The 13130-nt window shown below is 44.5% G+C and overlaps 1 protein-coding gene across 2 annotated transcripts in view; it reads left to right on the forward strand.

The window, feature by feature from the left end:
• The first annotated feature begins 1816 nt into the window (after window positions 1-1816).
• The window catches only part of LOC147115935 (SLAM family member 5-like), an 84431-nt gene continuing 73117 nt past the window's right edge, over window positions 1817-13130 (forward strand). The window contains exons 1-5 of one of the 2 annotated variants that reach the window (XM_085990590.1): window positions 1818-2797; window positions 2883-3233; window positions 4170-4442; window positions 10104-10220; window positions 10499-10677. In XM_085990590.1, the coding sequence (XP_085846716.1) occupies window positions 2779-2797; window positions 2883-3233; window positions 4170-4442; window positions 10104-10220; window positions 10499-10611 (873 nt within the window). In that variant the 5' untranslated portion in view covers window positions 1818-2778 and the 3' untranslated portion in view covers window positions 10612-10677. Of the gene's footprint in view, window positions 2798-2882; window positions 3234-4169; window positions 4443-10103; window positions 10221-10498; window positions 10678-13130 lie in introns of those variants that run through there. The other variant, XM_085990591.1, reaches the window with a different exon arrangement.

Here is a 13130-nt window from a genome sequence, read left to right on the forward strand (position 1 = left end):
ATGTTAGATTGATCTCCTGGAACCTTTGCTTGTGCTCCTGTGACGGGTGATTAAAATGTATAATTTATTCTGGTTATGTGACTTTTTTTGAAATAGATATTCTTTGGTTAAATTAATGTCTGGATAACAACATGCAAATCTTCTCAATAATTTTGCAGTTCTTTTTACTGTCACCTTGTTCATTTTGTGTGGACAGGAGATAAAATTAAGTCAGAAATGGAAACGAACGTTTCTGATATTTACTCATGTACGTCCAAAATTAAAAGGCTGAATCTGAAAAGTTTAATATTCTAATTATGTTCTTTAAAAACACTAATTTGAAAATATTTGTACTTGTATTTTATCGAAAACTATGCTGAGAAAGTATACGATGCTCTGAAACTTTGAAATGATCCTTTAATGACGTTGAATGCAGTCTGTGGGTAGATTAATAGAGTAAAAAATGGGAACCTGCTCCAAAGTTACCACGTCTGTTGCTTTTGCACAGAGTCACTTGCCTTCACACGGCCAGCTTCTGCTGCACGTTCTCTGTGGTCTCAACCACAGGCTTCACACTATAGCGAATGTATCACTTGCTGGGTTAGTAGGAGGTGGGAATTTACTGGGGTGAAGCAGGTTTAATGGTTTGCTGTTGCAAATTCCTTCCCTGAGCCTATAACTGATGAGACTCAAAACTCTTGAGGCTAGCAAATTGTAGCGATACGTTACATTTCCTTTTAAAAATTAAGCGGTCATACCACTCCTGAAACATCATATTGGCCTGTAATTTGCGGTCAGCGGCAAAGCAAAGGCATCGTCGCTGGCCCCGAAGTAAGCTTCCCACAAGGACCTTGCGATCTCTGTGACGAGAAGTCCGGCTTTTCCAACGTTCAGTGGAGATTGGTGTAAGTTAATGCGGAATCCCTAACGCGAGCTGCTGTGACATCAACAAGTTGTCTAAGCAGCCAATCACAATGCAGAAGTCTCACAGACTGGGAACCAGGAAGTGAATAAGCTCCTTTTATTCTAACTTTTTAAAAATGTTATAGAAAGCAAGACAAAGTTTGGGGCTCTCCCATGAGGAAAAAGTAGACCTGAAATAAAGATGAACAAACTTTCAAAAAAAATTTAAATCATTTTTTTCGTTTCTTAAAATGTTTTAATTTTTATTAAAGTGGATTAAATTTGACACTCCATAAAATTAAAAATAGTATTTCAGAGCCATAACATTTGTTTAGCAGTCAATACACTGTTAAAACCCCAGTTACACCTAATCCAAAAGTGTCTAACTTTTAATGGGCTATTTAACAGCGATATTACTGCGGAAAAGACAACGTTTTCGTCAGTTTCACTGATTTCCCGGATTACACTGAATTCCGGCTATGGGGGGGGGGGGGGGGGAGGGGGGGAAGGTGTCCACTGTGCAGCCAGTGTCGGGGCAGTGAATATCTGACCGCAACTTCAGGATTTCCAGGTTAGTTTGCACATTTGCTAAATCCTGAAGTTATTCACTGTTATTACGCACTGCAAACTCCAGGCCATTGTGTTCCTTCTTGGGGTAAGACACTATACCATGTATGGAGAGTCTGATAACACCTTCTCATGCTCCTGGATGGGATAAGAAAGAAAGACTTGCATTTATATAGCGCCTTTTATAACCACCGGATGTCTCAAAGTGCTTTCCAGCCAATTAAATATTTGTTGTAATGTAGGAAACGCGGCAGCCAATTTGCACACATCAAGGTCCCACAAACAGCAATGTGATAATGACCAGATAATCTGATTTTGATATGTTGATTGAAGGATAAATATTGGTTAGGACACCGGGGATAACTCCCCTGCTCTTCTTCGAAATAGCGCTAAGGGAATTTTTACGTCCACCTGAGAGAACAGACAGGGCCTCAGTTTAGCATCTCACCCAGAAGACAGCACCTCTGCCAGTGCAGCAATCCCTTAGCACTGCACTGGAGTGTCAGCCTAGCTTTATGTGCTCAAGTCCCTGGAGTGGGACTATGAACCCACAACCTTCTGATGCAGAGGCGAGTGTGCTAGCAACTGAGCCACAGCTGACACTAGATAAAGACACAAGATAAAGATCAGTTCTGATAAAAGGTCATCGACCTGAAATGTTAACTTTGTTTCTCTCTCCACAGATGCTGCCTGACCTGCTGAGTATTTCCAGCATTTTCTGTTTTCATTTCAGATTTCCAATATCTGCAGTATTTTGTATTTGTATACAAGATAAAGCTGGTCATATGATAATCTTTCTCTACTTCAAACCTCCTTCTTTGTCACACCTTTTTTTGTCTTTCTTGATTTTATCGATACCACCAGTCTCTGAGCTTTCCTCTCCTGCTACTGATGAGTTGCAAATGCATCACCTTAACTACTCTTTATCCTCTCTGTATTACTACTCATTCTTTCCCAGGGCTTCTCCGTACTTTTATTCAGTTGTTCATGTCTCCTAGAATTGTCACACTTATAAAACCCAAGCTTGGCAGCAGAAGCCACGGCTTCTTAAGTTAACAGATCTTCTACTTCCCTCAGTCTTGGGGGTATCTTGTACTATGACCATTGCCCATCACTTATGCTGCTCAATAAAAAAAAATGGCTCAACATCCTCCAATTGAGGGGAATTTGGATTCCCATGAAAGGGCAGTGTTGTTACTCAACAAATTTATTTTACTGTTCTACAGATTAAGTTCTTTTAGGATCAGCCACTGCAAACAAGAAACAAAAAGCAAACAATACACAGGACAGATATAAAGAACAAATTACTTGGACTCCTTGAATGTGAAAATGCTGGTACTGCTTTCAGGTGATACACTTTAGGAATTATTAAGGTAATTGATGTTCAGAAATATAAATATTCATCAATGTAATGCATTTATTTTCCATTCCAGTATTCCATTTGCTTACACTGTGTGGGACAGAGATCTCAGTCATACCCAATACAGTCATCAATGCCGTTGTGGGACGACAGGTTATGTTCCCTGTACATAACCAATGTGGAGCTCAGTCTGAAGTAACATTTCGATCAAAATTCCCAATTCAGAGTAAACTTGCTTCATGGGGATTCAACAAGTCTGACAGACACCCGCTGTACAAAGACAGAATGGAAAGGAGCACCAATGATTCTTTGGTGCTACGCAATGTACAGGTTAATGACACTAAACTATATGAAATACAAATCGATTGCTACAGCACAACAATGACAACGACAAAAGAAAAATTATTTGATTTGCGTGTGTTTGGTAGGTTACTTAATGATATAACTTTAAAATAAAACTGCGGTTTTCAAACTCAATTTCACTCTGAGACAATTACTAGGAGACATGACTATTCAATCATAGAGGTATCATAGCTGAGCTTGATCCTGTCCACACACGCACACTTTCTAGCAAGGGTCACTAAATACTGACAAGGAGTGCGACCCCTGCGATTCTCCAATACAGCCCCAGGTACCGAGACCAATTCCATGACTCCAATATTTGTGCTGGCTGAGATCAGTGACGGAACCTGGAACATTTATGCTTGTTATAATTCAGTTCCACACCTGGCATTGCACTTACCAAGTGAGTCATCAGGGAGTCGGACTAACAGTAATGCTCTTCAAAAGCCCCGATGGGCGCAGACTCGATGGGCCAAATGGCCTCCTTCTGTGCTGTACTATTCTATGAATCTATGAGATCATGTTATCCCCATAAGGAGGTTCTAGGCCTTTACTCAGGCCTCCAGCTGAGATCAGGATCTTAGTAGAGTGTGAGAATGGCAGGATGCTTGCTCTGTGGGCTTCCTTCTCATTATCCCAGATTTGTGATTTATACAGAAGGTCCATCAACATCTAAAAACAGAATATCCAGGTTAACATTTTGAATATGTCTCCTATGTCAGGACCTGTTGTGTATGTCCAGTTTTTGTATTAACCCATTTAAACTGTAGTCATTTTATAGAATTAACTGGAGGATTAATGTACACAGGATTTACTGAAAATACAGCTACATCAGGGCTCGTGTTTTGTGAGGAAGATTGACCAAGCATTTCCAGCAGTCCAGTTATACACATTACAGATTTGTGTACTTTGCTGGAACTTAACCAATCACTTATTTCCCACTAAATGTAAAATGGTGATATTCAGGAAATACTATCAAGTCTCATCATTCGCCTCCTAACTATTGCCTCTATTTCAGAACTGGTTTCCAAGCCTGTGATAACTGGCAGATGTTCCACTCCAAATATCACTCTGAGCTGTTCTGTCTCCAAGGGAACAAACGTCACATTTCACTGGGAAAAACAATTCTTGTCTGGAGCCGTGAATGGAACCAATGATGGGGCAGAACTAGTGATAGACCATGTTAGTGAACAGGAACAATATATGTACCGGTGCAGAGCAGAGAACCCAGTCAGTAATGCAACCAGTGATCCATGGACCACAGAGCAGTGTAATAGTAATAATTCTAAAGGTGAGAGATTGTACAAACTATTCGTACTGCAGTACTTGACTATTCCAATGCTTTCCTGGCTGGTCTCCCATCTTCCACCCTCCATAAACTGGAGTTCATCCAAAACTCTGCTGCCCGTGTTCTAACTCGCACAAGTCCCGTTCATCCATCACCCCTGTGCTCGCTGATCTACATTGGCTCCCCGTCCGGCAACACCTCAGTTTCAAAATTCTCATCCTTGTTTTCAAATCCCTCCATGGCCTCGCCCCTCCCTATCTCTGTAATCTCTTCCAGCGCTTCAACCCTCCAAGATCTCAGCGCTCCTCCAATTCTGGGCTCTTCAGCATCCCCGATTTTAATCGCTTCACCATTGGTGGCCGTGCCTTCAGCTGCTTAGGCCCTAAGCTCTGGAGCTCCCTCCCTAAATCTCACTGCCTCTCCACCTCTCTCTTCTCCTTTGATGCTCCTTAAAACCTACCTCTTTGAACAAGCTTTTGGTCATCTGTCCTTACACGGCTCGGTGTCAAATTTTGTTTGAAAAGCTCCTTTGACGAAACTAGGGGCGTTTTACAATGTTCAAGGCGCTATATGAATGCAGGTTGTTGCAGTAGTTGTAATGAGAGACAGGGCACTTAAACAGAAGTAATTTTTTCATACAGATACTGAGTAAAAATAAAAGTGGATCTATTCTATACAGGTACGGTCAAGCTTGATGAAAATTGTTGAAATTAGACACGGGGAGAGGGCATCCAAAGTGCTGACAACTCGAGTCTATTTATGTTTCCCATTGCTTGCTGAAAAGCCAGGGTACTCTGAACATATGAGTCATGAATTCAAGTCACAACTTTACCGACTTTTAACTCATGGACCATTAATTTCTGCTGAGCTCTGATATAACTTTGGAGTTCCAACAAAGATCCTTTTCAGTGGAAGTAACAGTACATTGATACAGCTACTTGGCTGTATCGAATTTCGGCTCATGATCTTTTCAGTGGAAGTTAATAGTACATTAAGTTAGTTAAGGATATTTATGTGTCAGTCTCGGCTCAATTGTAGCACTCTTACCTCTGAGTTAAAAGATTGTGGGTTCCAACACATTAGCTAGGTAGACACTTCTGTGCCGTTCTGTTGGAGATACTGGGCCTGAATTTGCGGTCGAAGGCTTCCTGTGGGCGAATGCCTCCAAACGGCAAAAAATCTACCTGATGGTCCTGGATCCACGGAGACTCGCGCTCCTGGGTCTCGATGTGTAGACATGTGCAGACGCCCACGTATCCCAGGGGCGCAGGCGGTTCGCAAGCACCCCTGGGATCACGAGGGCCGGCCCAACCAATGATAGAAGGGGGATCACCATTCATGCTTATGGTGATTCTGTATGAATGGAATCCCCATAAGCATGAATGGGGATCACATAAAAAACACATTTATATAACAAATAAAAAAAATTACATATTTAAAATTAATTAAAATACAATTTAATTAAACATTTCAAACAAAATACATTTAAATGTTTTAAAAGGGCTATAAATAATCTTAACTTATTTTACAGGCATTTTAATGTTTAAAAACCTGCTTTTACCAGGTGTAAGAATTTCACAGGCATTCGCTGGGCAGTAGTTGGGAAAATAGCCCAACTCTCCGCCCGCGGATGCCCTTTCCCCGGGGATACAGATGATCTGTCAAAAAGATTCTTGACAGATCGCAAGTCCTGGGTTTTCGTGCGTGCGCTTCGCACATGAAAACCCAGAAATTGCGCGGCCCTTATGGGCACGTACACACCACGTACGCATCGTAGGGGCCGCAAAATATGGGCCATTGCCTTCGATAAGACATTAAACCTTTTCAGGTAGACATAAAAGATCCCATGGCACTATTTGATGAAAAGCAGGGGAGTTCTCCCAGTGATCTGGCAAACATTTATCCCCCAACCAACATTCCTAATACAGATTACTGTATCTGGTCATCTGTTTATTGCTGTTTGTGGGACACTTGCTGTGATCAAATTAGCTGCCATGTTTCCTGACACTACAACAGTGACTATGGTTCAGTCTTCTTCTTCTTCTCAGGCAGTCCCTCGGAACCGAGGATGACTCGCTTCCACATTACAAATGAGTTCGCAGGTGACTGATGAGTCCAATGCGGGACCTACAGTCTCTGTCACAGGTGGGGCAGATGGTGGTTGAAGGGGCGGGCGGGTGTGGTGCTTAGGTTGATGTGTGCTCCTTGCGCTGCCTGCAGCTGGCTTCTGCTTGCTCCCGGCGAAGAGACTTGAAGTGTTCAGCTTCTCCTCCAATTTGTGTGGTCTTGGACCAGGGATTCCCAGGTGTCGGTGGGGATGTTACACTTTTTCAAGGAGGCTTTGATGGTGTCCTTGAAGCATTTCCTCTGCCCACCTGGGGCTCTCTTGCCGTGCCGGAGCTCCGAGTAGAGCGCTTGTTTTGGGAGTCTCGTATCGGGCATGTGGACAATGTGACCCATCCATCAGAGCTGATCGAGCACGGTCAAAGCTTCGATGCTGGGAATTTTGGCCTGAGCGAGAACACTGACGTTAGTGCGCCTATCCTGCCAATGGATTTGCAGGATCTTGCGGAGGCAGTGTTGGTGGTACCTCTCCAGCACTAAGAAGGCTATCATATTACTAAGAAGGCCCTATTCAGCCTATGCCTCACAAACAACTTGATGACTCCCAGTGATGCAGAGACACAGAGTGCCCACAATGCCTGGTCTCCATAATCCACAGGAAGAGACACTCGGTCACTCAATCAGGAAACACCAAGACTTGTTTGATGAGAACGACCAGGAGATCCAGGAGCTAATAAGCTGCAAGCGCAAGGTATTCCTGATCTGGAAACAGCAACAGAACTCGACAGCAAGAAAGCAGCTGAAAGCCGAGGTCCAACAAAAAACTCATGACCTAAAGAACAGATGGTGGGTGGAGAAAGCGCAGGAGATCCAGCAGCTAGCCAACAAACACAATGTACGTGGATTCTTTAGCGCAGTCAAGACCATCTATGGCCCAAGCACCCAAAGCCCTACCCCACTGCGGGCCAAGAACGGAGAGGTACTCATCAAGGACAGAGAGACAGTCAGTGCCCGCTGGAAGGAGCACTTCAAAGATCATCTTAACCAAGAATCTGTCTTCGATGCGAGTGTCCTCAACTGTATGGTATCCACCACCATTTCAGCACAACCCCAGCCCGGCATGAGGTTGAAAAGCCCATCCGACAACTGAAGAACAACAAGGCCTCAGGACCAGATGGAATCCCCGCTGAGGCACTAAAGTATGGCGGAGAAGCACCACTGGCACGAATTCATGAACTCATTTCTCTAATCTGGAAGGAGGAGAGCATGCCAGGGGATCTCAGATATGCCGTAATTGTGACCATCTTCAAGAAAGGTGACAAGTCCGATTGCGGTAATTACAGAGGAGTTTCCCTGCTGTCTGCCACATGGAAAGTCATCTCAAGAATCCTTCTCAATTGCCTTCTCCCAGTGGCCGAAGAGCTCCTCCCATAGTCGCAATGCGGATTCCGCCCACTAAGGGGCACAATGGACACGATCTTCACTGCACCTCAATTACAAGAGAAATGCAGGGAACAGCACCAACCACTGTACATGGCCTTCTTTGATCTCACAAACACCTTCAACACTATCAACCGTGAGGGATTATGGAGTGTCCTCCTCAAATTCGGCTGCCCTCAAAAGTTTGTCACCATCCTCCGCCTGCTTCACGACGACATGCAAGCCATGATCCTGGCCAATGGTTCCACCACAGACCCAATTCATGTATGAAGCAGGGTCAAGCAAGGCTGTGTCATCGCACCAACGCTCTTCTCAATCTTCCTTGCTGCAAAGCTCCACTCACCCTCAGTAAGCTCCCCACTGGAGTGGAGCTAATTTACAGAACAAACGGGAAACTGTTCAACCTCCTTCGCCTCCAGTCCAGATCCAAGGTCTTCCCATCCTCTGTCGTCGAATTACAGTATGCAGACGATGCTTGCGTCTGGGCTCACTCGGAGGTCGAACTCCAAACCATTGTCAACACCTTCACCGAAGCATAAAAGAGCATGGGCCTTACACTAAACATCCGTAAGACAAAGGTCCTCTGCCAACCTGCCCCCGCCACACAGTACTGCACCCTGATTATCAAAATCCACAACAAGGCCTTGAACAATGTGGACCACTTTCCATACCTCAGGAGCCTACTGTCAACAACGGCAGATGTTGATGACGAAGTCCAACACCGCCTTCAGTGTGCCAGTGCAGCCTTTGGTCGCCTGAGGAAGAGAGTGTTTGAAGACCAGGACCTCAAGCCCAGCTCTAAGCTCATGGTCTAGAGAGCAGCAGTGATACCCACCCTGCTGTATGCCTCAGAGACATGGACCATGTACAGCAGGCACCTCAAAGCATGGTTCAGTACAAATTCATTGGTTGTGAATGGTTTTGGGGCATTCATGAGGTTGTGGTCGGTGCTATATAAATGCAAGTTCTGTCTCTTTCTTTACACTGAAAGTTACTTGGCTTCCTAGACAATTATCTTCGGTATTTTTGAGTCAACATTATTAGTATGTGCTATTTGTCCATAACAATCGGGATATAGTTCTATTTGGCAGCACCTAATCGGCACCAGCTTCCCCTGAGCAATACAGCTGAAGTCAGGTCTCCGCTGGCTATTTAAAAAATGAGGATCCCAAAGTTTGTAAAATGTTTGATAGCAGAAATTCTAAACAGCGTTATATAGTATTGAATGTTGAAGAGTTATAAAGTACAAGTGTTTCACAATTCTCAGATGCTGAAATTATCCACGGAAGTTCTATTACCACAGACAGTTTGTAAAAATGACAAGGGAAAAGCTACAATCTAAGCCAAACTGCGCTAAACAATTGATTTGCAGTTAGCGCAACAAGCAGCTGTAAAGGCGCCACATTCATTCAACACCGTGTGGTTTTAGTATTTTGTAATTGAGCACTGCATTCACTTGAACACTACCAAGAGCGAACACTACAGAGGGATTCCACTGTGTATATATCTCGCGTCCAGTTTGTGCAGTCACACTTCAAAGTGTCAAAAGTATAGAAACTGAATCATATCCTGTGGGGTTTTCCTGAGCTCAATAATGTGGCCGCTTCAGCTAAAGGTTTACAAACTGCTGTCATTCACAGAAACTTTCCTTAACAATTAGCTTCTAATTGAGCTAAGAATGTTTATATTTAAATCACTTCCACACCGAGAACCTGAGCAATGACCTTAAAAAGAGACAGAGCAGATTAAAATCAGCCCCGCCTTAGAAACTAAACATCACGATCATGCTCCGAATTTCAAACTACCGCGAGCAATGAAATGAGAGATTAGCTATTATTAATTTTAAAAATACACATCGGCCTCAAGTTGTGTTTAGATCTCTTACTCTTGCTATTTCTTGCATTTCCTGGAAACTAGTTTTAAACTTGTTCTCTCTGCTTACGTGTGCAAGCAAAGGATGTAAATTACCCATGTAACAAGACATGATACAGCAGTTCCAGACATACTCACTGTATTTTGCCCACATCTATCCACATATACACATATACGTTAACTAACAATTACTTTCCACTAAATCTGTCACATCACAGGTTTGTTAAACAGCCTTTTCAATGTTTTAATGCATTTTACAAAATTTAACCGCTTTCTGATCTATTTTAGTTCAGAAACTGCCCTGGATGATTTGCTCCATTGCTGCAACAGTATTGTCGTTCATATTGATTTTAATCGTATACATCTGCTACAAAATAAAACAGACTGTCGGCCATAAAGGAAGCAGTAAGTACAACTATTATTCTTAGACAAAACTACGAAGCTTCAGTAGAAGTTCTAGGATGTTTATTATTTATTCCATGTATTGTAAGATTTGGAGACAGCAAGGATTACTCCTGAAAATACACAGCTGGCCAAAATACTTCGTGAATTCAGGCTTGAACTGGATTCAAAATCATACAGAAGTTATGTTAAAAAAATCAGCATCAGGATTATTTGTTGGAATTTTTAATGATAATTATTAAACAACAAGCCTGGAACTCCTAAACATTTTATTTTTGCAGATGAAGAACATAAAGTGCATGACTGGATGGTTCCAAATACCTCTCAATTGGCCACTCTCTCAAATATCTATCCAATTCTCCCTGAAATGTTCCCATACTGTCTCCCTGGATAGGCCACTCCACACATTCACCACCTTCTGCCTAAAGCAGTTCAATCTAGGAACATAGGAACAGGAATAGGACATTCAGCCCCTCAAGTCTGTTCGCCATTCAATTAGATCATTTGAGCCTCAACTCTATTTACCAGCCTTAGCTCCATATCCCTTGATAAGCTTACATAATAAAAATCTCTCAGTCTTGAAAGCTTCAATTACCCCAGCAGCCACAGCCTTTTTGGTGGGGATTCCAGATTTCTACTACCCTTTGTGTGAAAAAGTGCTTCCTGATTTCCCTGCTAAATGGACTAGCTCCAATTTTAAGATTTTGTCCCCTAGTTCTTGATTCCTCCAACAGAAGAAATAGTTTCACTGTAAGTACCCTAATCCTTTTAACATTTGAAACACCTTGATCAGATCACGACTCAGTCTTTTATACTCAAGGAAATACAAGCTAAGTTTACATAGAATTACAAAGAACATACAGCACAGAATTAGGCCATTTGGCCCAACTAGTCCGTGCTGGTGTTTATGCTCCATCTGAGCCTCCTCTGACCCCTCTTCATCATACCTTTCAGCCAATGTCCCAAACTCCTCCATAACCATCCCTGGGTATGTCCTGTCCCACCAGCAGGACAGACCCACCAGGTGTGGCGGCACAGTGGTATACAGTCGGGAAGGAGTAGCCCTGGGAGTCCTCAACATTGACTCTGGACCCCATGAAGTCTCATGACTTCAGATCAAGCATGGGCAAGGAAACCTCCTGCTGATTACCACCTACCACCCATCAGTACTCCTCCATGTTGCACAACAGTTGGAAGAAGCACTGAGAGTAGCAAGGGCACAGAATGTACTCTGGGTGGGGGACTTCAATGTCCATCACCAAGAGTGGCTCGGTAGCACCACTACTGACCGAGCTGCGAGTCCTGAAGGACATAACTGCCAGTCTGGGCCTGCGACAGGTGGTGAGAGAACCAACACAAGGGAAAAACCTACTTGCCCTCGTCCTCACCAATCTACCTGTCGCAGATGCATCTGTCCATGACAGCAGTGGTAGCAGTGACCACCGCACAGTCATTGTGGAAACGACATCCCGTCTTCACACTGAGGACACCCTCCATTGTGTTGTGTGGCAGTACTGCTGTGTAAAATGGAACAGATTCAGAACAGATCTAGCAGCTCAAAACTGGGCATCCATGAGGCGCTGTCAGCCATCAGCAGCAGCAGAATTGTATTCCACCACAATCTGTAACCTCATGGCCCAGCATATCCCTCACTCTACCATTACCATCAAGCCAGAGGACCAACCCTGGTTCAATGAGGCGTGTAGAAGACCATGCTAGGAGCAGCACTAGGTGTACCTAAAAATGAAGTGCCAACCTGGGGAAGCTGTAACACAGGACTACGTGCATGCTAAAAAGCGGAAGCAGCATGCTATAGACAGGGCTAAGTGAGTCCACAATCAACAGATCAGATCAAAGCTCTGCAGTCCTGCCACATCCAATTGTGAATAGTGGTGGACCATTAAACAACTAACGGGAGGAGGAGGCTCCATGAATATCCCCATCCTCAATGTGTGAGGGTGCCAGTCAGTTCCTTTTTGTAACCTCTAGATGGCACCTTCACTTGTCAGTCTCCTGTGTTAATTGTTCCTAGTCTCCTGTGTTAATTGTTCCTAGTCTCTCCTCTTGTGTTAAATCAAAAACAACTAAAAATCCAGTAACTTTTAAGAACTCAAATCAGAAATCAGAAATTAAATTAAAATTTGGTCATTTGGACCTATTATGCACTCCAGTCCCCGCGGCGCCCACCGGTCACGGAATTGCTCGAGCGTGCCGGCGGAGACCGCGTGCTCCATCTCCAGGGCCACCCGGGCGCGAACATGGCCGCGGAAGGGCGGGAGGCAATCCGGCCGGACGACCCCCTCGACCGCCCGCTGCCTGGACCGATTAATGGCTTTCTTGGCCAGGCCCAGGAGCAGGCCCACGAGGAGGTCCTCCAACCTGCCCGCTCCCCTCCGCACGGGGTGACCGTAGATCAGGAGCGTGGGACTGAAGTGCAACCAAAATTTGAGGAGCAGCCCCTTCAAAAAATGGAAGAGGGGCTGCAACCTCTCACACCCCGTATATACGTGGAACACGGACTCCTCCAGACCGCAAAACAAACAGGCGGTCTGGGAGTCCGTGAACCTATTTAAAAATCTATTGCACGGAACTGCCCTGTGCAACACCCTCCAGGCCAAGTCCCCAATAGAACAAGGGAGGACTCCCGCATAGAGAGACCCCCATTGGGGACCTCCGTCTCCGTCCGGAGGTAAAACGGCACGCCACGGCGTGTCCGGACGGCAGGCGAAGATGGCAAAGTGGAAGGTGTGCAAGAGCAGCCCGTACAGGAAACCCCTCCGCGCAGAATGAAAAAGCACGGAGGGTATTTCCTCGAGACGGCTCAAGTTGTGAGGCACCGATCCCCGAGGGGAGTTTCGGGGCGAGGCGCCGATAAGGAATTCCGTCCGAACGGGAGTAAGCTCGGACGGGATC

Source organism: Somniosus microcephalus, chromosome 6 (genome assembly GCF_052327205.1).
Source record: "Somniosus microcephalus isolate GS21.2 chromosome 6, FLI_Smic_1.0, whole genome shotgun sequence".
Taxonomy (NCBI): domain Eukaryota; kingdom Metazoa; phylum Chordata; class Chondrichthyes; order Squaliformes; family Somniosidae; genus Somniosus; species Somniosus microcephalus.